This window comes from Biomphalaria glabrata, chromosome 8, assembly GCF_947242115.1.
Source record: "Biomphalaria glabrata chromosome 8, xgBioGlab47.1, whole genome shotgun sequence".
Taxonomy (NCBI): Eukaryota; Metazoa; Mollusca; class Gastropoda; family Planorbidae; genus Biomphalaria; species Biomphalaria glabrata.
Genome location: NC_074718.1, coordinates 30,227,628 through 30,253,512, shown reverse-complemented (window position 1 = coordinate 30,253,512; position 25,885 = coordinate 30,227,628). Strand labels below are relative to the sequence as shown.

The 25,885-nt window shown below is 34.9% G+C and overlaps 1 protein-coding gene and 2 long non-coding RNA genes across 3 annotated transcripts; 1 reads left to right on the top strand and 2 right to left on the bottom strand.

The window, feature by feature from the left end:
* The first annotated feature begins 3,992 nt into the window (after positions 1 to 3,992).
* On the top strand, positions 3,993 to 6,668 carry LOC129927766 (uncharacterized). The gene is made up of 3 exons (XR_008779419.1): positions 3,993 to 4,345; positions 4,973 to 5,049; positions 5,330 to 6,668. It is a non-coding gene; the product is annotated as an uncharacterized LOC129927766 (long non-coding RNA).
* LOC129927767 (uncharacterized) lies at positions 5,895 to 8,118 on the bottom strand. The gene is made up of 2 exons (XR_008779420.1): positions 7,556 to 8,118; positions 5,895 to 7,216 (listed from the first exon to the last, which is right to left on the bottom strand). It is a non-coding gene; the product is annotated as an uncharacterized LOC129927767 (long non-coding RNA).
* Positions 8,119 to 13,925: 5,807 nt separating this feature from the next.
* On the bottom strand, positions 13,926 to 24,733 carry LOC106070539 (uncharacterized). Its single transcript, XM_056038817.1, has 4 exons — positions 24,660 to 24,733; positions 17,433 to 21,118; positions 16,801 to 16,914; positions 13,926 to 16,341 (listed from the first exon to the last, which is right to left on the bottom strand). The coding sequence occupies exons 2-4, from the start codon at positions 21,028 to 21,030 to the stop codon at positions 16,163 to 16,165; spliced, it is 3,891 nt and encodes a 1,296-aa protein (XP_055894792.1). The 5' UTR covers positions 21,031 to 21,118; positions 24,660 to 24,733; the 3' UTR covers positions 13,926 to 16,162.
* Between the last annotated feature and the right edge of the window lie 1,152 nt (positions 24,734 to 25,885).

Sequence of the window (25,885 nt, the reverse complement as noted above, 5' to 3'; positions counted from 1 at the left end):
ACCATAAATAAGATAAGTGGAATTTATTTGTTTTGGTTTTTTGGTTACTCTTAATAATTGACATTTTTCTGGGTGTTTTATAGTTAATTCATACTACCATGGAAAAAAATGGTTTAGGGTGTATGGGAAGGATTCCTTATTTGGTACTGTAACCTAGCCTGTATTGAACCAGTTGATGTGCAGCTATTTCGGCCAATCAGCTTCCAGAAAGTTTGGCGATGACGTATTAAGTTTTTTTTTCCCAATAGGCTACTGCATGCATGTGCATAGACATCGTGCAGCTGTGGGAAAACCGGTGTCACCGTGTTATAAGACAAAGCGCGGGAGTATTTAATTTTTTTTATTAATTTGTTGAAAACCCGTGGTATAGCCCTTCCGCAAAAGTCGGGTCTGCGAAAGTATATGGACCACTGTAGCTCTTATAGCACGCTTTGTTCGTCCGATTGGCTTCTATTTGCAGAGTGAGAGAGGCGACATAATATTAGTAGTGCCCGAGTGTTTTCCTTTTTTACTTGCTTCTGTTAATGCAGAGCAAGTACAATACAGTATATATAATGTACTTACGTAATGTAGCTACGTAATGTTCTTTGTTTTGTAGTAAAAATAAGGCCCACAGCTTAGAGACGGATGAGTCCGTCAGCGTGTTGAGTTTACTGTATATATTGTTACGAATCTCACTATCCAGGCTCTCTGCAAACTGCATCAGACACCACCATGGGCGGACTGGCTATATGGGCATTCGGGCAAATGCCCGGTGGGCCGGTACCCAATTGGGCCGGTAGGGCCAGTGAAATGAACAGGGCCACGTGAATGCCACCAAGACTCGAATTGAATTGTAAAAAGATTTTATAATTTCCTTTATATAAGTAGCACTCAGAGCGTCATGATTTACTTACTCTATAGTGTACTAGGGCTACCTATGTAATGCACTTTCCGATATAATTTAATAACCTGCATATGTATACAGTGCTTTTTATAGGCTTCATCCATCATGGTGGCCTACACAAGCAACAAGCAACATAAGGCATTTACTTCTTTTAAAAATATAAAGTTCAAGTTGGTGTGAATATATTCAAATGAGTCTATAAAGGGACCAATCACGATGCTCCCAGTCTTATAGTTGGAATGTCCAGTAATGTACGAATTGGTTAAGTCATTATTATTATTATCTTGAGGAGAAAGTGCAGATGATGCTATTGTTGCTGTTAAGATACATAGTTTTAAAGATGTACAATTTATTGACAGGGGTGTATCTTGTAATTATGCTGTCTTGTACGCAAGGAGCTTGTGAACGAAGTCACTGCATATTAAAGATGTGTAAAGAAGTGGCTGAGAAACATCATGACAAAAGGCAGACAATGTCATGGTGACGGCTGTTACTAAAGACGTTCTTCGAGTAATCCTTTGGACACAATCGAATAGTTTGTTGATGGAAGTTCTTAACGAGCCTTGTATGTGAATATCAAGTAGCCTACATGGTTATGTTAATATTGGCTTATATGGTAGCATGATTTTTTTCAAGTTATATAAAATCGAATATAATCATTTAGTAATACCAAATAGTTTTAAAAAAATCATGAAATACACTAACTAACCATGCAGGCTGCCTACTAGTAGAAATGCATTTTGTTATGTAAACCCAGTTTTCGTCACATTCTCAAAATTAGTATCATAATATGATTTTTAGGAGATTTATAATTCAAAGTCCATCATATAGCATGTTGGTGGCCGGATTACATAGAAATGCCCGGGCCGGTTTTGACACCCAGTCCGCCCCTGGACACCACCAACTTAAAGAACTTGACAACTCAGGGCTCCAAAGTAAGGTAACACTTTAATAGTTGAATAAATAACAGCCAATACTGTACAATTGGCAACACGTACACTGTACAACATGGGGGTAGCCAGGATTTTTTTCGGGGAGGGTTTTGGAATCCCCCCCCCCCCCCGAGAAAAAAAAATATGTGTGTGTGTGTGTGTGTACATAGTTAATCTTTATTACATTCTGATCCTTTCGGAAGACGTTTATTGTTTATTGTAGACTCCCCGCCCTTGCTAGCAAGGGGGTCTGGGGGAGTTCGCAGCGCTCCCCCAGCGCGGGGCGAAGCCCCGCCGCCGAGCACTATTTCTGGTATTGAAAGCCAACAAAATGCATATTCTGAGGTATCTACAGTGCATTATCTTGCTACTAAAAAGTATTATTTCAAAAACCTAATGTGCTATTCTTACTGACTTAGACCCTCTCGCGCCGTTCGGCGCATTTTCCGGCAAGCTGTTTCCGCAACTCTTATTTTGCGTAATTCATTTTGTCGGAAAACACGTCCCGCAAAACCTCACGCGACGCTCTGTCACAGCCTTACTAAGGATTCGACTCCCAGTTCGGCATATGATTTCTTTGATTTAGACCCGATCTCTATGACTGACTCCTAAAATCTGTCTTAGCCATCTTTGTTGAGACACATTTAATGATTTTCAATTTCGGCAGAAGACTATTCACATTTAATTAATGGAGCCCAAGCCACTGGTAGAAATTTGTAACCTTTCTTGACTACGCTCTTGGAATTACATGCCTGTATTTCGCTTAGATTTTATATGGAAAAGGAAAGTTTTTTCGTGAAATCATCTGTTGAGGGGTTTTAAACTAAAAAATCTCTGTTTTTTTTTGTTTTGTTTTGTTTTTAATTCAAAACCCCATTTAGCTACGATCAAAGAATTTTGTGACTGTAGTTTGCTTTAAAATAATATTGAAGAGAGAGGTTTTTAACTCTATACGCTCTGTAGGGGAATTTTAAACTGAAAACCATCTGGAGGGGGTTTTAAACTTTAAAGAAAAGCCATCTGGAGGAGGGGGATTTAAACTCAAAACCCCTTTGGCTACGCTCATAGATTTAATAGTGTGTAATTTGCTTTTTTTTTTATATTGAAGAGGTACTTTTTAGCTTCAAACCCCAACTGGAAGGGGTAGGGGGGTTATACTCAAAACCCCTTTGGCTACGCTCATAGAATTTTGAGTGTGTAATTTGTTTTTTTTTATATTGAAGATGGGGTTATCGTAAATTTTGGATGGGGTTTTAAAATCAAAATCTTCCTCAACTGTGCTGTTGGAATGTGGGGATTGTTTTTTGCATTTTTTTGTGTTTTGTTTTATAGAAGAGGGGGATTTAACTGCAATTTTAAACTCAAAGCCCCCTGGTAGTGGGATTTGTATCTCAAAACCCCCTGATAGGGGTTTTTAAAATCTCAAAACCCCCTGGTAGGGGGATTTAAACTCAAAACCCCCTGGTAGAGGGTTTTTAACTCAAAACTGCCTCGACTGTGCTGTGGTAAGTGATGATTTAGTATTAAAATCTCACCTAAAATAAACAAAATGAAAGCAAAAATCAGTCACTTAATTCCGTTCCCCCCCCCCCCCACCCGCACTGGGGGGATTTCATTTCGGGGGGGGGGGGTTGAACCCCAAGAACCCCCCCCCCCTGGCTACGCCCATGCTGTACAAATATCTCTCCGATAACAGCCGTACCGCCGTATCAACTCTTGCACTGGCCTCTCCGTACAGAACCACACCGTTGAACTGAGCTGTAGTCGACCGTATTCTGAGCCCTGCCGTGAACCCTCTGTCGTGAACCGTGCTGTATTGAGCCCCTTTTCTCCACCGTCTTGACTGCGACACCTCCGCTCTTATATAGGGTCTCTACTGGCCTTCTCGAATCGGACAGAATGCAGCTCGACGTTTCCAGGTGGTCAGATGACTACAACTCACGTGACGCTCCTGAGCTCTGTTCACGACGTCGATCCTTCCCGAACCGTCATGTTGACACTCGTCTCGGCTGACCGTCGTAACTCGTCACGGTTGACCACTCGTCTAGCGCTGGCCTGGGGTGATTTGCGTCGGCTGACTACTCTCACACCACTACCCCCATCTGTGCGGCGCCTTCGACATAGAAAGCCTTAGCTCTGACCAGGTCGCGGCCTACGTCATCACTGGTCAGAGGCCAAGGTTATGCGTCACTGGTTGATGCGTGTGTACGTAACCACTCAGTCCACTGTGTTGCTGTGTAGTTTACATAGACAGAAATATTTCTTTTGAAACAAATAGAATCTTCATCTAAATATGATTTAGACTTTTCAAAATATTCATCATGGATTAAAACTCTAGATCTACAATGGTGAACAAATGTCTCGTTTTGTAAAGGATCTAGATCTAGCACTACTAGTAACTAGCAGATATGCTTTCCGATTACCAAAAGATGATGAATGGTGGCTTAGAAAGAAAAAATGGCCAGCGGTAATACCTTTGGCTTAGTAGAAGGATTAGATCTACGTACCATTAAAGGAGTACTCTAAAGTAAGTAATATTTCTAGATCCAGCATATTAACATTATATACATAATTAATTGACTTTTATGCTTTTGATGATTAACATGATAATCATTATATAAAGTCAAAGTGGGTAGATCTAGAAATCTAGGCCTAGCCTAGGCATTGAATACTTGATCTAGGCTAGGACGATGTAGATCTAATTGTAAATCTATTCATTTAATAACGATTCTGTCAATAATTATAGAGTCTAGATCTAGTTTATATACCAATAGCATAGTATAGTCCGTATATTATATAGAAGTACAAATAGACAGGTAGTAACTTATAGATTTATAATAGATAGAGATACATATAATTATCATATATATATATTTTATATAGATATATATATTATATATATTATATATATATAACCAGTAGAAGTACAGATCTATAATCTATTGTAGTCTATTACTAGTATTCTATAGTTACATAGACACATTCTATTAGACTGTTAGACAGTTACTATTAGATCTGTCATATTTTATACCCGGTATATACCAAATTATTCTAGTAAATGTTAGATGTTATATATAGGCCTAATATATACATTTTATTTTATATTTTATACAGTTTGCATTTCATTTCAAAAAAATTAATTGTAAACTTTCAGATCTGCCATTAACATTTTCAAGACGAAGTATCATGGACAGTATTGAAGGATTACGTACTATAAAGGAATACTCTAAAGTAAGTAATAATTATTACTAGCATCTAGCATATCATATTAGTATTATAAATAATTTAAATTTTTTATGCTTTTGATGATCAACAAGACTATAAAAAGAGGCTATTGCTAGGAAGTAAATACTACTTTAGGCTAGAACTATGTAAATCTATTAATTTAATAACGATTCTATCAATAGATATTCTAGTAAATGTTTGATATTATTATATTATATACAGTATTTATTTACAGTTTGCATTTCATCTAAAAAAATATTAATAGTAAACTTTATTTAACTTTCAGATCTTCCGTTAATATTTTGAAGACGATGAAGTATTGTGGACTAGCTACTACACATGAAAGAGTAGAGAGTGCATTAAAAAAAGTGTTAAGTCTCAGGAAGTCGCAGGATGGCTGCCTGGTCTTGTGGTTTGCGCGCTGGACTGTCGTTTGGATTTACCGATGTCTCTGGTTCAAACCCTGCCCGCTCCCATCCCCTGTCGTCAACTCTGAAGGAACATCCGAAACATGTCAAACATATAAGGATATAATAGTAAAAAAAACATATCAGTGATTTCAGTGAATTTCAAGATAGTGTAAGAAATATAAATGTGTCAACGTTTTGGATGTTCTTTGTCAAGAGGAGTGTATGATTTATGTACATTGTCAAGGTTCTGGTCCAGTTAAGGTAGTATATATATATTCTATTGTTCTTGGTACATCTCTTTGATATTTTTTTTTAATCAAACAGAAGTATTTGGTCAAGGTGATAAGCTACTTCTTAAAACTGTATCCTACATTTATGAAATTACTAATTTGTTAGAACTCATAGAACAATATTCTTCAAAAAATTTTACCAACAATACTAACAGTTTTTAAATGCTATTAAAGAAAACACTAAGTACACAAATACAAAAAATGACAATGAAATAAATATATTAAATTGACTTAAACCAAACAGGACTAAATAAGAAGACCATGTCACTTTTTATGGACTATCTAAATTAAGTATTGTCTACCCACATCTTGCAGATTCCTGCTTATATAAGTTATTGACCATGTACACTACATATATTTGAAGGTTTAAGATACAGTGGGATAAATCAAAAAGATGAAAATATTTCTTTTATCTTTCCTAATTTTAATGATTCATCAAAACATCATAAAGGTTCTCTGTAAGTCTAACTGTCAGATGTTATATTATGGGTAATTATCTTGTTTTTTGAAGTAACTTGTGTAATCTATAAGATAAGATATGTTGCTGGTTATTGTGTTCATGTGGTTCTAAAGAAATTTAATGACTGCATGACTGGGGATGGGAGCGGCAAGGGTTTGAACTTGGGACCATCAATAAATCTAAGCGACAGTCCGGAGCGCAAGCCGCTCCACCAGGCAGCCATCCATATATATATAATATATAATTTAAATAACATTAACATTATATGAGCAAACCGCTTGAACAGGCAGCCATCCATATATTTAAATCACATTAACATCATATGTAATCATTGTATTTTTAAAATGTGTATTGTAAATTAATGAAAATTTTTTTTCCATATGTTCATTAAGCAATTGCAATAAAAACTTAACTCATTAAAGTGGTATCCTTTGTCTGCAAATAAAATTGCTATATAACACCACACATTTGTTTTCATGTTGTGTTATTTCTGTTGTGATGCTTGTTATCATTAGTGTGTACATTAAGTTGTAAAGCAACTGATCAATTTTATATTCTAATAACATATGTAGGTGTAATACTGTTTATAGAAAAGTCATAACATACATGACTACACGTTAATGAGTTACAGACTATATCACTTAGCCTAAGCACTAATGCAAACATTCAGCCAGGTGTGCTACAGTTCAGTTTACAACACACTACAGTTTACAACACACACAAAGCAGTCTTCAATCACTTAGTGTGTATATTAAGTAAATACATAAAGTTTAGACCTAGTAATTAGTCTACTTTAATACGTCTGTTTATAGTTATGAGGATCTAAGTCTGATCTAGTACTCAATCTACTTTAATACGTCTGTTTATAGTTATGAGCATCTAAGTCTAGACCTAGTAATTTGTCTACTTTAATAATACGTCTGTTTATAGTTATGAGAATCTAAGTCTAGACATAGTAATTTGTCTAGTTTAATAATACGTCTGTTTATAGTTATGAGCATCTAAGTCTAGACCTAGTAATTTGTCTACTTTAATAATACGTCTGTTTATAGTTATGAGCATCTAAGTCTAGACCTAGTAATTTGTCTACTTTAATAATACGTCTGTTTATAGTTATGAGCATCTAAGTCTAGACCTAGTAATTTGTCTACTTTAATAATACATCTGTTTATAGTTATGAGCATCTAAGTCTAGACCTAGTAATTTGTCTACTTTAATAATACTTCTGTTTATAGTTATGAGCATCAAAGTCTAGACCTAGTAATTTGTCTACTTTAATAATACGTCTGTTTATAGTTATGAGCATCTAAGTCTAGACCTAGTAATATAGTTATGAGCATCTAAGTCTAGACCTAGTAATTTGTCTACTTTAATAATACGTCTGTTTATAGTTATGAGGACAACAACTACATGTTGGTTGTGTTACATTTTACAACACTTCGCCTAAGCGCTAATGCTAACACAATCACTTAGTGTGTATATTAAGTAAATACATAAAGTCTAGATCCAGTGATTAGTCTAGTTTAATAATACGTCTGTGTATAGTCATCAGGACAACTACACGTTGGCTGTGTTGCAGTTTACAACACTTCGCCTAAGCGCTAACACACAGCCAGGCTCTGGTTACGATCAGAAACAATGGTCGCTGACCTACTACGTCACAAATCAGCCTTACGGCCTGGGGTCACGGAGGTCACGATCTGTGCCACCACCAGGTTTATATCAATATACATAGTTTGCACTTACGGCTAAGGGCCCCGCACTCTACGCTCGCCCAGGACACCGGGCACTGCTATAGCCGCCCCTGTAACCATGTTATAACATTCTATAATATAGTTAACTTTATAACCACCAAACCACCCTCATAAATGTCAAATAATAATAGTGAAGTCAATCTAGGACTAGGTCTAAATAAATACTATATTACCCTGGAAGTTTCCTCTTTTAACTCTTTTCTTCGTTTTAAATTGGCTGTTGGCGTGTTGTCATTTAAGACTAAGTGTAGCAAGCAGTCTTAAGTTTCTTTTGGTTTCATTATAAGGTTTGAGAAATAAAAAGCTCCATACTGAACAGTGCATAGTCATAACCAATGCTCATTGCGTTCATTGCAATATTCCCATTTTAATATGTAACATTTAAGATTACATCAATTATCTTATCTAATAGGCGTATAATACAGACGTACGTTACTTCAAAAAAGAGGACTTCTTTTTTTTTTCAAAGAAATTCTTTTTTTTTTAAATCCTTGAAATCTAGTTATTATGGGGAAAATTTACTCTTAGCAACAATCAACACTAAGAATAAATACCCACCAACAGGGGTGGACTGGCTATATGGGCAAACGGGCAAATACCCGGTGGGCCGGTACCAAATGGGCCGGTCTGGTCGCGACCAAAGAGGGCGTCTCCTACGATTCGGCGTGAACGTTACTTTGCAATGGGTGCCCGCCCATTGTGGGGTGGTCAGCCACGATTTGGCTGACCAGCTCGCGAAAACCGCGGTCGCAACGGCGCTCGAAAATGATGAACCGTACTCATATGAAAGTGTACGATCCCTAGTCAACCAGCGCATGTTGACACTTTGGCACGACGGCTGGGATTCTTCGGACAAGGGGCGTGAGCTTTATCGGGCAATGAGGAGACCAGACAGAAGGGATGCATGGTGGCAACTTAATCGTGCGGAACAGGCAGTCCTAGCCCAGTTCCGAGTCGGACATTGTCCAATTGGTGCTTACCTCGGACGATGGAAGGAGAACTACGACACACGGTGTCGCCATTGCATGGAGGACGATGAAACAATAGAACACATTCTTTATGAATGTAGAGTTCTGCACGAAGGACGATTGGGACAAGCTATAGATAGAGAGAATACTGGTTCATGTACGACACAGAGGTTGTCCTTGTACGGGGATAAGGCAACCTTAAGACTCACTGCTCGCTTCCTCTCACGTGCTCTAAGGGAGTAACTCTCAGCATGTTTTTCGTTGTCAATGGGGTTTCTGACTCGGTCGCGACCAAATACTTTTTTTTTTCAATACCGACAACTTTAAAAAAAAAAGTGACAGCAGTAAGACAAAGATGGACGAACACGTCTTCTTGTGATTTTTTAAAAATTATTATTACAATTAATTTTTCTTTGAAATTCAACAAGATTATCAAAAAAAAAAAAACACTATACACTATACGTATTATTTTTTCGCAAAACGTTAGACCGTACTTACATCTTTGCTACGTACGAACAGTATGGACCTCAAAACTGCTTTGATGTCTTCGGGGTTGTGTTTGGCCTAATCGTTTTGCTGGTCGGCATGAACGTTTGATGGCACTCCAATTTGTTTTTGCTCCTTCCCTCCCCCTTCTTTTGAAGGATTACGGGCACGATGTGCCAAAAACTCAAACTCATTGACAGTTAACGAAAAAGAGGGATGAGAGAGGTAAAGTTACAAAACATTGAACGCAGAAATAAAAAAATATAGGGGCGACAATTAGCTCTTTAACAATACTCAAATAGAAATTGATTTTAACGCACACAGCCGCGATATTGCAATTGCCACCCAACTTATTCACAGCTCAATATGAGTATTCTACTTTCTGCAATTTATAAAGAAAAGTAAGTTTTCTTTTTGTTTATTTTTAATAACATAGATCTACAAATACTACACTTAAGACTTAGAAAAAAAAATTTATTGAAAAAAATCTAGATCTAGCCTAAAACACTTAACCCAAAAAGTAAGCAGACAGCTGCAGAGTGAATACATAAACAATGTAATATCTAAAGACAACAACAAAAACCTATGGTCATACATTAAGTCTAAGAAAATGGAAACAACAGGCGTAGCGCCATTAAAAGATGAACATAACATAATACATAATGATAATGAAACTAAAGCAAACATTCTAAACAAATACTTTGCATCAGCATTCTCAGCCCCAGGAGACAAAGACATATTACTGAATTTGAACCAAGTAGACAACATAGAAGATATAATAGTACAAGAAAATGGAATTCAAAAACTATTAGCCAACACCAAACCAAATAAAGCTTCTGGACCTGATGGTATTCCAGCTAGATTACTCAAAGAACTAAGTAATGAGCTAGCCCCAGTATTCAAAATACTCTTTCAGGCTTCACTTAACCAGGGCAGAGTACCAAAGGACTGGAAAGAAGCTAATGTCACCCCCCTATTTAAAAAAGGAGAAAAATCTGACCCAGGAAACTACAGACCAGTATCACTTACCAGCATCACATGTAAAATCCTAGAACACATAATATGTAGCAACATCATAAACCACTTAGACAAACATAATGTCCTCACACCATACCAACATGGCTTTAGGAAATATAGATCATGTGAAACACAACTAATAGGACTAATTGATGATTTTTCAAAAGGTTTAGATAATAGTGAACAAATAGATGCTATCTTACTAGATTTTTCTAAGGCTTTTGACAAAGTTCACCACCATAGTTTGCTTAAAAAATTAAAATATTTTGGCATTAATGGTCCACTGCATCAGTGGATTAAAGACTTTCTGATAGGGAGAGAACAAACTGTAATAATAAATGGCTCTAAATCAACACCGATAACAGTAAACTCAGGTGTACCTCAAGGAACAGTCTTGGGTCCACTACTATTTTTAATTTACATAAATGATTTACCAAATTGCATTACTTCAGGAACAAAAGTCAGATTATTTGCAGACGATTGCATAATATATAGAACAATAAAAACAACACAAGACACAGATATTTTACAGAGAGAATTAGATGAATTACAGAAATGGGAATCAAATTGGAGCATGTCTTTCCACCCAGAAAAATGTCAGTTGTTAAGAGTAACAAAAAAACTAAAACAAATTAATTCCACTTATCTTATTCATGGCAAACCAGTAACACAGACTAAAAACGCAAAATACCTAGGTGTTATAATAAATGAAAAACTGTCATGGAATCCACATATTGATGAAACTACCAAAAAATCAAACAAAGCATTAGGATTTATTAAAAGAAATTTCTATAAATCAAATAAGAACATAAAACTAAAATGTTATTTAACCTTGGTTAGGCCAATAATAGAATATGCATCCTCTGTTTGGGACCCCTCAACTCAAGAAAACATTAAGAAACTAGAACAGACACAAACTAGAGCAGTGCGATTCATAACAAACGAATATTCACATTTGACTAGAGTCACACCTTTAGTAAAATCACTAAATTTAGAAAGCCTTCAGGACAGAAGGCTCAAAAGTAAAGTAGCAATAATACATAAAACACTGAACCATAATCTTCAAATACAAAAACAAAATTTAATAAAATACTCTGAAAGACACAAAGATAAAGGCACATTCCTCGTCCCATATGCTAGGACAAATTTGTACAAATACTCCTTCTTCCCTAGTGCTATTAGAGCATGGAATGGGTTGCCTGAGCTAGCCAGGAAAACCAGTGACTTGGCAGAATTTAAGTCATTGGTTAATATGCATGACTAAATGCATGACGCGTAGGACGTAATCATCTTCTTTTTTGAAGTAACGTCTGTATTATATAAGATAAGATAAGATAACATATATCCTACAATGCAAATAAAAATAGCAACTTCCAATGGGAAAAAAAAGGTTTGCACAATATCAAAAAACAATCTATATTTTCGAAGGTCTTAGGTGTCCCCTGGCAAATCGTCAATCAACCCCTAAGGGGGTCGCGACCCACAGGTTGAGAACCCCTGCACTAGGGTCTCAAGAATTTCTGCCTCTCACTAGAGTCTCAAGGATTTCTGACATTCACTATTAGGGTCTCAAGAATTTCTGCCATTCATTAGGCTCTCAAGGATTTCTGCCACTCACTAGGATCTCAAGGATTTCTGTCACTCACTAGGGTTTCAAAGATTTCTGCCACTCATTAGGTTCTCAAGGATTTCTGCCACTCACTAAAGTCTCAAGAATTTCTGCCACTCTCTAAGGTCTCTAAAATTTCTGCCAGTCATTAGGTTCTCAAGGATTTCTGCCACTCACTAGGGTCTCAAGGATTTCTGCCACACAGTAGGGTCACACTAATAGGACTAATTGATGATTTTTCAAAAGGTTTAGATAATAGTGAACAAATAGATGCTATCTTACTAGATTTTTCTAAGGCTTTTGACAAAGTTCACCACCATAGTTCGCTTAAAAAAATTAAAATATTTCGGCATTAATGGTCCACTGCATCAGTGGATTAAAGATTTTCTGATAGGGAGAGAACAAACTGTAATAATAAATGGCTCTAAATCAACACTGATAACAGTAAACTCAGCTGTACCTCAAGGAACAGTCTTGGGTCCACTACTATTTTTAATTTACATAAATGATTTACCAAATTGCATTACTTCAGGAACAAAAGTCAGATTATTTGCAGACGATTGCATAATATATAGAACAATAAAAACAACACAAGACACAGATATTTTACAAAGAGAATTAGATGAATTACAGAAATGGGAATCAAATTGGAGCATGTCTTTCCACCCAGAAAAATGTCAGTTGTTAAGAGTAACAAGAAAACTAAAACAAATTAATTCCACTTATCTTATTCATGGCAAACCATTAACACAGACTAAAAACGCAAAATACCCTAGCTAGGTGTTATAATAAATGAAAAACTGTCATGGAATCCACATATTGATGAAACTATCAAAAAATCAAACAAAGCATTAGGATTTATTAAAAGATATTTCTACAAATCAAATAAGAACATAAAACCAAAATGTTATTTAACCTTGGTTAGGCCAATAATAGAATATGCATCCTCCGTTTGGGACCCCTCAACTCAAGAAAATATTAAGAAACTGAAACAGACACAAAATAGAGCAGTGAGATTCATAACAAACGAATATTCACATTTGACTAGAGTAACACCTTAAGTAAAATCACTAAATTTACAAAGCCTTCAGGACAGAAGGCTCAAAAGTAAAGTAGCAATCATACATAAAACACTGAACCATAATCTTCAAATACAAAATTTAATAAAATACTCTGAAAGACACAAAGATAAAGGCACATTCCTCGTCCCATATGCTAGGACAGATTTGTACAAATACTCCTTCTTCCCTAGTGCTATTAGAGCATGGAATGGGTTGCCTGAGCTAGCCAGGAAAACCAGTGACTTGGCAGAATTTAAGTCATTGGTTAATATGCATGACTAAATGCATGACGCGTAGGACGTAATCATCTTCTTTTTTGAAGTAACGTCTGTATTATATAAGATATGATAGGGTCCCAAGGATTTCTACCACTCACTAGGGTCAGAAGGATTTCTGCCACAACTCTTTATAGACACTGAAGTTTAAAAATTTACATAGGCATTAGAAATGTTTCCTATTCTGGTGCACAGTGTAGTCATAATTCCAGTTTTCTTGGTGAGAAAAACATAAAATAAAGAAATCTAAACAGTGTTTCCAGAATAAACATAGACAGAATTCAAAGAGCAAAACTCAAGTAGTCCCAATTCTGTTGCAGAGTGAAGTTTATGCAGGAAAACAGGGATGGGAGCCGGCAGGGTTTGAACCCAGGACCATCGATAAGTTCGATGACAATCCAGAGCACATCCTTCACAACCAGGCAGCCATCCTACAAGTTCTACTGGTAAGGGTGAAATAAACCTGACAATCCAGATTAAAAAAAAAATAAGGGTGCTAAAAAAATTACAGAAATATAGAGTTCATGAAAAAAATATTTGCAAACACAAGTGAACACAATCATCATTTATTTCAATAATAGGCACCTTAAACTACAAATTTATTCAGATTCTTATAAATACAAAATAATTAGTTGTATTTTTTAAATATATTTCTCTATTTGTTTCTAGTACACAGACCTACTTAATAGTTCTTAAGTACAGTCTAGGCTACATCAAGTAATACTTAAATGACTTCTTTTTCATACTGAATGGGGATAAATAAAAGACGGTTATTTTTCAGGTTAAACAGATGTTTTTATTGTTCCAATAAAAAAAAAAAATCATGTAAAACTTAAAATGGTTCAATACAACACATTAAATTTAAAAACAAATGTTCATTGATGTTAGTATCTGTAGTGAAGTACATATTTTTAATATAAAAGTAAAGAAGACTTGAAAATTTAGCTAAGTTGTATTCTTTCATTTGATGCCAGAGCTTAATCTGATGTACTAGGTAATATGCAGTAGCCTCCAATAAAATGGTTTAAATCACATTTCAACTTAGGAAATAATTTAATAATGTAGATATCCTATATATTACCTATTTTTAGGGTAAAGCATATTTTTGTACCTCTGTGATGCGCAATGACATCTCATTCTGCCAAAGTTGCACTGCTGAGAACTAGACTAGAAAGGAATGTTGACATTAAATAAGATATCAGAGTTTGGCCCAAGTCTAGAACTATAAAGAGCTGCTACATTGTTACTTTGTGTTTGAAATGTCCTCTTGTGAATATCATTGAGTTGCCTCCTACAAGTTATTACAATATTTTATATTTGCTCACTGTTCTTCAATTATGACAAGTGTTCTGGAATACCATATTTTTCTGCAACAGCTTTCTTCTGCCATGTCATTTTTCCCTTTTTCCCAATGCCTATTTTGTTACAATTGTAAAAATGTTTGTAAAATGTTTTACATGTTCAGAGTTGAAGATAATTACTTCCTAGTCCAAACCTCCCGCAGGACGACGGGGGATGGGGGCGGGCAGGGTTTGAACCCGGGACCATCGATAAATCCAGCGTGCAAACCGCACGACCAGGCAGCCAATTGTACTAGATTTGTATTTCCTTTTTAAAGAATTAGGCATATACAATGCTTTTCTTTTTAGAATTTAGAAAATAGCAATATAGCAAGTGATAAAGATTACAACACAGTTCTAATTGTTTGCTGGACTATGTGAGAAAGGGGATGCAAGAAGTGTCAGTCAGTCTGTCTTTGTCCAGCAATAGTTAAACACCTAAACAGTAGGGCACAAGCAAATATAATTAATGTAACATACATTATTGCAAGCACACACACAAAATGTGATGCTAGAAATCAATCGATAACAAGAGTTTTGAATGACTGACCTCTGGGTTGTAATGAGTGGGTATAAAAAGATTTATCAAGAACCAGGCCATAGTGACTTTCAATTATTGCTTTTCTTCCCTAATGACAAAGAAGGATTAAACGCAAACAAAATAATGCAGACATACAAGTTCAAATGATCTAAATACATCTGGACATACATAGAGAGAGATATATCTGTACACATCAGTAAACACTAAAAAAAAAAAAATTCAGCTCTATTATAATCATCTTCTTCGTTTAAGGAATGTCTATAATGTATAAGATAAAATAACATCACTTAAATTTTCAGTGAAATAATATTGCAAGAATCAAATATTAAGTATTAATAAAATAAGAGTAAAATCAAAGATTTAATACAACTTAATCAGTTATATAATCAGTTAATGTCAGGCACATGAAAAAAAAAAAACTAAAAATTATTGCCTTTTAGTTAAATTTCATCTATAGACAATAGTGAAGAAGAAAAATTTCTGGATTATTTTTTTTAACTTAAATTGAAAGCTAAATTCAGATAATACTATAATGCATTATTAGGAAACAAAAAAAAAAAAAAGAAACAGTTCTAAGAAATATTTAAAAACCAGTGAATACAATTACTACCAAAATATTTCTGTTCTCATGTCCAACACCGATTTTTTACGAGCATTTTGTTATAAACAGTAGATACTGTAAATAACTTGATCCATAGTAATTTTGTTTAATGTTTAAAGTGTTGTAAATAGTTCATGGTGATGCAATTTGTAATGACAGCCAAAAATACTTCTGCAATGTTTAATAAAAGATGAAATAAGTAACATTTATATTGTTATCTTTCATGTCACTCCTGAAAGGTATTTATGGAACCACTGGGCTCAGCCTGTCATTCAATAATAAAAAAAAAAACATTTTACATATTTGTTTATGTTCTTTGATAAGTAATTACATATTCAGGATAGCAATGCCTTCCCTCGTAAACAACAAATTCTCTGAAGAGCCAGCGGCCATTTCCCATCACAGAATCGAATAGAATTTGATCATGACATGTACAAATATCTTCTAAACATTTCATGCATGGAGGGCGGGTCAATTTTTTGCCTCCTGCAACAACAAAAAATTGGATGAAAATGAAAAGCTTCAAAGTTAAACAAAAGATATTAACATAAGGTTTTGTTTTAATTTTCAGTTGAATGTTGTGAATAGTGAGCACTGTTTTATAACCTTGTGATCTATGAAGGCAGATAATGTAAATCCCATCTATTTTCTATGGCCAAAAGTTAATGAGGGTGTAATGTGGCTAGGACAATTACCAACCACTTTTACTTCCCCAACATATGTCAGGTACCATTTAATCTAGGGTGAACTCAGAGGGGTCCTAAAAATCCCAAAGTTCAAGATCCCAGTCCTCAATAAGATTTTAACTTAAGACCTCTCAGTTCAGAAGCCAAGCACTTTATATAATTTAGTACTCAGCCATTACAACCATATTTATGAAAAAAAAAGGATAAGTACTAAAAATATTAATTAAAGTAAAAAAAATATTAAAAATTTATTAGTTACCTCTAATTGCCACAGTTTTGTGATTTTCATCACATAAAAAGACATTTCCCAAAAGCATCCGAGTTATTATAATTTGTAGTTGGGTACCATTTGAAACTCGTTGATCTTTCATATCTGAAATGTTTAAGGGTCATAAAAGCAAAAAAAATTTAAAACTTAAAAATATGTAAATGTAATAAAGTTAAATGCTAAATTAATACAGCTGATGTCAGCTAATGTATCACTGAAAGAATGAAAATCTAATAATTTAAAACTGGTATGATGTGTGGATGTAGTTGAGAGCTGTCATTTTGTTTTTCAGGAATAAAATGCAGGTTTACTTAAAAGTTTAGCAAACTGTGTGTTTAGTTGAAATCTAAACAAATTGGGTGTATTTATTTATTTAAAAAAAAAAGAGTACATAATTTTTTTTTACTGATTCCTGAACATTGTGAAAACTACCAATTATTCTAGGCTTATAATAAACAATCCTAAATAAAAATTAACCATTATTCTAGGACAATCAGAAGCTAAACAGAAATAATTAAACTATTAGTTGCTAATGAATTAGATATATTGTCATTTTTGTTAATTCCAATCAACAATGTAGTTTTTACTCTTATATAGAAAATTTTAAAAAAAGCAACGAATACCTGAATATTGATCAGCTTTTGTTGATTTCTCAGCAGTATACACACCTTTTCCAAACATGCAATTGTTTGAGACTCTTGGATCAAGACCATTGTTGATAAGTGTAGTTATAGCATCAGACTTTGCCCCATGAAACAAATAATGTTCATTTATTTCACTAAAAAGCTCTCTCTTCATGAAATCTGGCACCCAACGAGCAGTGGCAACCTCTCCATATGAATTAGGAAGGTCAGCAATATTAGCACAAATGCGACCCATTCTAATCATTTTTTTGACCAGCAATTGTCTTTCTCTTCTATAATTATCAAATAGTTCAGGGTTTTCAACTCGTTTTACATCTAGGACTTTTAACTTTGAGTATTTCAAACCTTTGGCATCTGCTCCATGGCCTATATGAACTTGATCCTGAGTATTTAAGAACATATTAGTAATAGCATCTCGTGTAGGTTGGTCAACATCTACCAGTATGTTAAAATCAGTTTTGTGAACAATTTTTTCTTCTTTTATTTTTTGCCAGTAAATCTTATTGTTGTTCAGACTCCAATAGGATGGGAAATGATCATCACTTTCACTGGCATACTTCAAGAAATCCACTGTTCCCCTTTTTGGAGTTTGTGCAGAAGCTAGCCTGTTCTTTGGCAAATGACTAGTCAAATTTTCACATTCAAGATTAATTAGAGTTTTTAGGTGAGCTAGCATCCCCTTCTGACCTGTTAAGTGAAATTCAATATTTCTAGTACTTGAATTTTGAAATTTTTCAATCCAAACATTGTGTTCTATTGCTTCTTTTAGTATTTTTTTCCAAGAAGATTTGGGCAAACTTTCAAGGCTGTGCTGCTTGATAGCTTCTGTCTGTAAAAACTGATCTCTAATTTCTCTGGTCAATTGTAATTTAATTTCCTGTACATTTGCATCTTGCTGTGTAAATATGAGCATTTGAACACTACGCAGAGTGCTGCCATGGGACTGAATATTTATTCCATCAACTAACTCATTTTCATCTGTGCCAGAGCTTGCCTGCAAGTTTTGCATGATTCTTTGATTGCTATTTTTTATTTGATAGTAGCTTGCAGAATTGTTTTTTAATTTATTGAATAGTTCAGATTCTGGTGCTAGGACCACCACATCTTGCAAAAATGTGCCAATGTCATTGTCTTTGAAGCTTTTAATCATTAGGTCTGCAACAACATCTGTGGGAAACTTAAACATTCTGCCACAGCCCAAAGGTGGAAAAGAGATGGATTTAGCTCCAAGGCATTTGGCTTCATCTAAAACACAATTCAAAGCAGCTGTGAGTTGAGCTCTGGAAGATCTCGAGTCCCAAGTTGAAAGAATGATGTGACACACAGCTAAACAATTCAACCCTTCTGGATGTTGAACTATGATGATTTTAGCATGAGGTGTAGAATTATGATATGCTTTTACTGCCTTCCAATGATTAGGACACAGTTTATGAAATGACATACCAACTGCTGTTTTTCTCATATCTATGTCAGGGCCTAAGACAGACACAAGAATATCAGACCTTTCGCTGGTAATGTCTCCTTCAGATTTAATAGTTAACTGGCATCTATTGCCCACATTAAATCTTACCACCTTATCACTTAAAGCATCATGCTCTCTTCCTTTGGGAAATGATTGTACTGTATTTGATTTTTGCTTAGCACTTTGAACGCCTCTAGCTTCTTGGTAAAAAGGTAACATTTTTACAGAGTCTGGTATTTGCAATGTGACTAAATATTTTTCTTTGTAGTTGGATGTAACAATATTTTTTTTAGATTGATAACTGTTGACAATAAGAAACAGTTCATGATCCTTAAAATCTTCTTTCAATAACCAAACAGTGATCTTAATATTTTTCTGAAGATCTTGCAGATTCTGAGAAACTGATTGCACAATTGTTTTTTTACCTTTGAATTTGATATCTATTTTGTACTCCTTTATAGATTTCTCTAGTATTTGCACAGGCTTCAGAATAGATTCAATTTTATCTTCCATAAAATAATATAGAAATCTGGATTCTGGTTCCCCTTTAGTATATAAAGATTTACATTCACCTAATTCACCTATATAATCATAGACAGATTTACTTCCTTTAACAACATCATCCACTATCCCAGTAATTTTAATAACATTCCCTTGGCAGTTAATATTAATAAGCAATTCATGCTCAAGTCTAAGTTTCAGGTTTATAAACTTTTCATCAAGTTTATCAATCACAAATGTAATTATTTTTTCGCCTTCTAGTTTGGCTTTTAGAATATTCAATGCTTGAGTTTGGATGCTTTTATCCTTGGCAGCTACTTTTACCAGCCCATCTTCCACCACAGTTATTGCTCCCTTCAGGTCTAAGTCATTTAAAAATTGTTTTCCTTTCTCCCCATTCATGAGAGAAAACAGCTCTCCAGAGATTGAGAAGCTATCTTCTTTAATATTCTGCAATTCCTTGGCTAGTTTTGTTTGAAATTCTTGCACCAAGTTTTCCAGGCCTATTAAAACAGCTGCCTTTTCATGTTCAACATAATGAACTGAACAGTCATTCTGCTGTGTGTTGAAATAAGGCTTAAGGAGCCTGGCTTGCAATAATGACATTTCTAGTTTTGTCTTAACCTGCTTAGGTTTCTCTTTCAGTTTAGTGTTTTCTTCCCGCATTTTATTTAATTGCTCTTGAAGTCTTAGTATGTTATTTTGATAAAGATCTGATGGCTTTGTAAAGGCTTGAGCATCTTTGCCAGCCTCTGTTGTAAGTTTTTTATTGTGGTGAGCCATCATGTTCCAAGTAAATGTAGTCTTAGCTTCTTCAAATGAGTTTATATATGAAGTTTTAAAAGAAATTTTCTTTTCTGATACATTGATTGCATTTTTCGATCCTGGTTTATCCTTGGTCAAGGCCGGAGTACTTTGGGATCCATGCCAAACAAACGTTTTTTCCTTTGCGCTTGGTTCTCCTGATGCTATTGTATTTGATTTCTTCAAGGGCTCTGATTCCACAGTCATTTCATTTTCTTCTTTGATACTATTTATCTGTTCTTTCTTTTCACTATTAACTTTATTCACTGTTTGCCAAACATATTTTCCGGCTTGGTCATTGCAACTTGTATTTTTTGTTTGAGGCAGATTAGCTTCTGAAAAACATTTTTGCAACAATAAACTTGGTTGCAATTTGACTGATTGCGACTCTAACAATTGTGTAAAAAATGTAGTTTTTTTGAAGCTGGCATCATTTGTTTCCTTTTGACATGACCCTTTGTCTCCTGAATTATTTAGTTCAAACTTTTTTCTTAAGTCACTGACTTTCAAAGCTGATTTTTCCTCAGATTGAAGATCATCATTGTCATTCTTACATTGTGATAAATCACTGTCATCACATCTGTCAGATTTAATATTGCTAGGACTAGTTATTTGTTTCACATTGGTACCCACATCTTTATCACTATCTTCAGTGTCAACATCGCTATCACCAGCATCTGAAGATAGACTCAGATCTGGTTCACTCTTAGTATCAAAAAAATCATCTGAATCACTCGAATCACTTCCACTGGATATATCAATGCTAATGTCACTGTCACTTTCAATCAGGGATGGGCTTTGATCTTCCATAATACCCAACCTTTGAAATACTTCACAGTCAAATTATCTGTTTTAGTATTTTATTTATTGTGTTTGATGAAAGGGAAATAATTTCAAACTGCAAAGAAAAAAAAAGTTTAATAATAAATTATATATTTTAGCATTTTTATATATTTTTAATGAATTATTAATACTTTTTTTTAAGAAAAAAATATTTGTGATAAATTTTTGTTAACTAATTTGTATTCTTCAATTCTTTGAACTAAAAAAATCATGTCTTTTAATTAATAGTTTTAATAGCATTTTTACAAATTCAATTTTCAGAATAATCTATTGCAGTGTTTCTAAAACATTTACCTGTGGTGATTCCCCCCCCCCCCCGACAGACAAAATTTCATCCTCTTAGCTAGCAACTGGGTCTGAGGTAGTGCTGTAAATTCCCTTAGTGAAGTCCACGAGGGGTTTTAAGGATGTAATGTTTTGAATGTTCCTACAGATTCTGAAAATAATTACATCCCAGCCTAAAGATCTCAAAAGACAACAGGGGATGGCAACGGGCAGGGTTCAGAACTGGGACCATTGTGACCACAGTAAGACGGTCCACAGCACATACTACATGACCAGCTCCCCAGCTATTATAGACTGAGACTCCTAAAAGAGATTATTCGAAGTGTCTATACATTAAAGACACAACAGTTCGTTCACTGACAATTCGTTCACCGACAAATTGTTCACAGACACATCGTTCACTGGATAACATATTGTTTATATTATTATATTCTAGTCGTGTGTTTGATTTGTTTAAAAGATTTGTCAGTGAACGAAATGTCAGTGAACGAATTGTCGTGGAACCGTTCTAGATGTAGAACTATAACTAGAATGACTAGATCTAGAACTAGAATAGAACCTTGATATAGAATCAAGACTAGAATTCATATGACCTTACACGTTTAATCTTAAACTTATTAGTTCTAGGCCAATGCTATGACTATGATCAGGAATAGTAGGCCTTTTGGTACAGAGTAATGGTGTACTAGAAAAAAAATATGTTGTTCGTATCAAATTCACTTATCAATTTGATAAGGTTCCAATTTAAGACATTAGGCCTATAGCCATTATTTCCACACAAAAAAATTAATCCAAGTTTCCTTGTTAATTTGTTGTTTTTTTGTTTGTTTGTTAATTATTTATTCATTGTGAAAATGTCCAATAGGTATGTTAAATTTGGTGAAAAAAATGTACACAAATAAATAAATAAAGATTTAAAAAATATTCAAAGATAAAAAAACAAAACTTCACAAATGTTTTGCAGAGGCATAGATGAATGTAAAAAAAAACAATGACTTGTCAATGAACCATTTCTCCTTTTATAAGTCATGGTTCCCTGACCGATAAAGTTTTATGACTTCTAGAGCCGCCATTCTGTCTACCACTCAAATAGGTTTTAACTAGAGTATCCAGAGCTGAATGGGTAGATTAAAAAAAGGAGAGGGGAGGTATAGGTAGAGGAAGGCCCTAAAGAGTGTTGACCATAACGGCATGATGGAATAGGTATATATATGTCAATTACAATCTGAATGTGGGTGGTGCGAACAAAACTGCATAATGGACATAAGTGTAAAAGAAGGCCTACATGATGAAAGTAAAAATGTTGCCTATAGTTAAGTGACGGCCCATTACAATTTTTCAGATCGTATAATTTTTATCACATAGGCTACTGTCCTCATTAACAAAGAATTAACAAAAAAAAAAAATTAACAAAGTAACTCGGAATAGGCCCGATCTCTAGCAATCATCATTTTATTTTGTTATACAAAAGTTTCAATGTAAACAAATTAAACACACGACTAGAATATAGGGATTACATAATATTTACAATATGTTACTATCAAGTGAACGATTTGTCTGTGAACGATTAGTTATGTGAACAATTTGTCATGAACCAACTGTCGGTGAGCAAGTTGTCGGGTGAACGAATTGTCGTGGAACCCTATACATTATAGAGTCATAAGTTTGTAACTTGTAGGCCTTATATTAATTATTCCATTATTTCCATAGCCATATATCATATGTAGGTGTGGGCTAGATTTTAGAAATCTGTAGTATTGATGGTTGTGAATTTGAACCCTGAATATGATCCTCATCTTGGTTTTGGCTAGGGCATAAATAATTATTTTGATTTCTGAACTTATACTATACTTATAGAGAATCTAGATAAAATGATAAGCTAGATCTACATCATCTATAGATAGATTCTTAAGAATATTAATAAAACGATTCTTGGTGAGTAGACTAGCTGACTAGGTCAACTACATCTAGGTGTAAAAAAAAAATTGTCTAAAACTTAAAGGGAAACTCCGATGGTTTTTTAAATTTGAGTTATTGACATATTTAAATTCTGCGCAAAAAGTTGTAATAGTAAACATTTTACCATTTTTTATTTAAATGTAAAAATGTAAAAAAAAAATTGTCTAAAACTTAAAGGGAAACTCCGATGGTTTTTTAAATTTGAGTTATTTACATATTTAAATTCTGCGTAAAAAGTTGTAATAGTAAACATTTTACCATTTTTTATTTAAATGCTTAGAAACATTTATATTTGATAAATAAATCAGTAAATTCTTGACATCTAAAAAAAAAGGGGTTCTATGAGATTTTGTTTTAAGCTAGTTCATACGTCACTTCCATCAACAATACTGAAAGAGAAACTAGATTTGACCAATCGTATCGCTTCATTCTTACAGTAGCTGTTAGGCTTAGTGACGGCCTAGTCCAGAGCTATGATACAGTTATGTATATATATATACATGTATAGATAGATCTAAAAGCATTAGGATAATCAACTCGAGAAAAAGAGTAACATTTTCATCTAAGCCTCTCTCTGTCCCAAGAAGTAAAAAGATCGTGTGTCTGACTGATTCGAACAAACTGGTCAGTGTAAGGCTAGTCGAGACTATGTGTAGTCGGTCATGACAAGAAAACCAAGCGATAGTGTTTGTTGTGTGTTGAGTGGTCTGGCGAGAAAATACGGACTGCCGTGGTTAGTCAAGCATGTAAATCTATCTGCATTTCTCTTTGCTTACAAGATCCTAGATCTAACTGCATAGACCAAGATATATTTCTTTTACGAGAATGTAAACTTTGCTTTATGGTCTCCTGTTATACAATAAGTCAATAGATTAAAACACATTTGTGACGTCACATAGAAACCCGGTGAAAGCCTGACTGTTTTGGATGTGCAGGAAAATTACGTCGGAAAAACATCAATTAACTATAGTTTTACTATAGAAGATAAATCATAATATAGACTATACTATTATTATTGCAAAGAAAAAAAAAGAATCATATATTCATTATCTGTAAATCAAAACACATATTATATAAAAAATTGTCAAAGCCATCGGAGTTTCCCTTTAACAAATTCATTACTGAAACTTTTAGATCTAGATTTCTAGATCTTCTCTAGTGACGTAGTGTAGATCTCTAGTCTAGATCTCTAGACCTCTAGTTAGTTCAGCTTGCGACTTGCAGCCAGCTTTTATAATAAATTAAATAAATAGCTTAAAGTCTAAGAAGAAATGTAGATCTAATTGTTAGTAAATTATATCTAGATGTTCTTGAGTCTAAAGAAATAATAATAAGGAGTAAAACAAACTGACAATGCCAATGGTAATATCAGTCGCTCATACTCGTAGTCGTACTAGACATCTAGATCTAATTTTTATGATACTAATTCTAATCGGGTTTTCCCTAAGTTCTTTTGTGGGAAAAGTTTGTTAAATGTTGTTTTTTCTTCGCTTTTTTATTTACACTAAACATTATTATTACTATTGATTTTTATATTTCTTGCATTTATTTAGATCTAATAGAGTAACACGTACCATTTTATCTTATCTTATTAAAATAAATGGGCAATATAATTAGCAAGACAAGTGTTTTTGAGGAAAGACAAAGATTTATTTGAAACACTGTCGCGATAGTATCCTAATGTAATCTTACAATATACACCATGGGCGTAGCCAGGATTTTTTTTCGGGGAGGGTTTTAGGGGGGGGGGGATTCCCCCCCGACCCCCCCCCCCCCCCCGCGGAAAAAATTATATATATATATATTGTTATAAACCTGGTGGTGGCACAGATGGGGGTAGTGGTGTGAGTGTAGTCAGCCGACGCAAATCGCCCCAGGCCAGCGCTAGACGAGCGGTCAACCGTGACGAGTACGACGATCGGCCGAGACGAGTGTCAACAAGAGGGTTCGGGAAGATTCGCCGTCGTGAACAGAGCTCATTAGCGTCACGAGAATTGTAGTCATCTGACCACCTAGAAAGGTCGAGCGGCGTTCTGTCCGGTTCTAGAAGGCCAGTAGGGACCCTATATAAAGAGCGGAGGTGTCGCAGTCAAGACGGTTCACGAGAGACGGTTCAGAAAGCGGGTTCACGACAGGAGTTCAGAACACGGTCGACTACAGCACAGTTCAACGGTGTGGTTCTGTACGGAGCATTACGACGGTTCAGTGCGGAGTACTGTCAAGTACAGTTGAGACGACCGGCGTCTTGATCTTGGTCTGTGATCGAGTCCGACACATCGAGCCCAAGTGTGTGAAGTCAGTCCCGAACTGTTGAACCCAGTGCAAGCCCGGAACGAGACGGAGAGACCAGTGCAAGACTTGATACGGCGGAACGGTGTTATCGGAGAGATATTTGTTATCGCAGAGCTATTTGTACTGTTCTACGTGCTGCCAATTGTACAGTATTGGCTGTTATTTATGGACATTAAACCTTTACGTTATTTTGGAGCCCTGACTTGTCAAGTTCTTTAAGTTGGTGGTGTATGGTGCAGTTTGCAGAGAGCCTGGATAGTGAGATTCGTAACACTGGTGTCAGAAG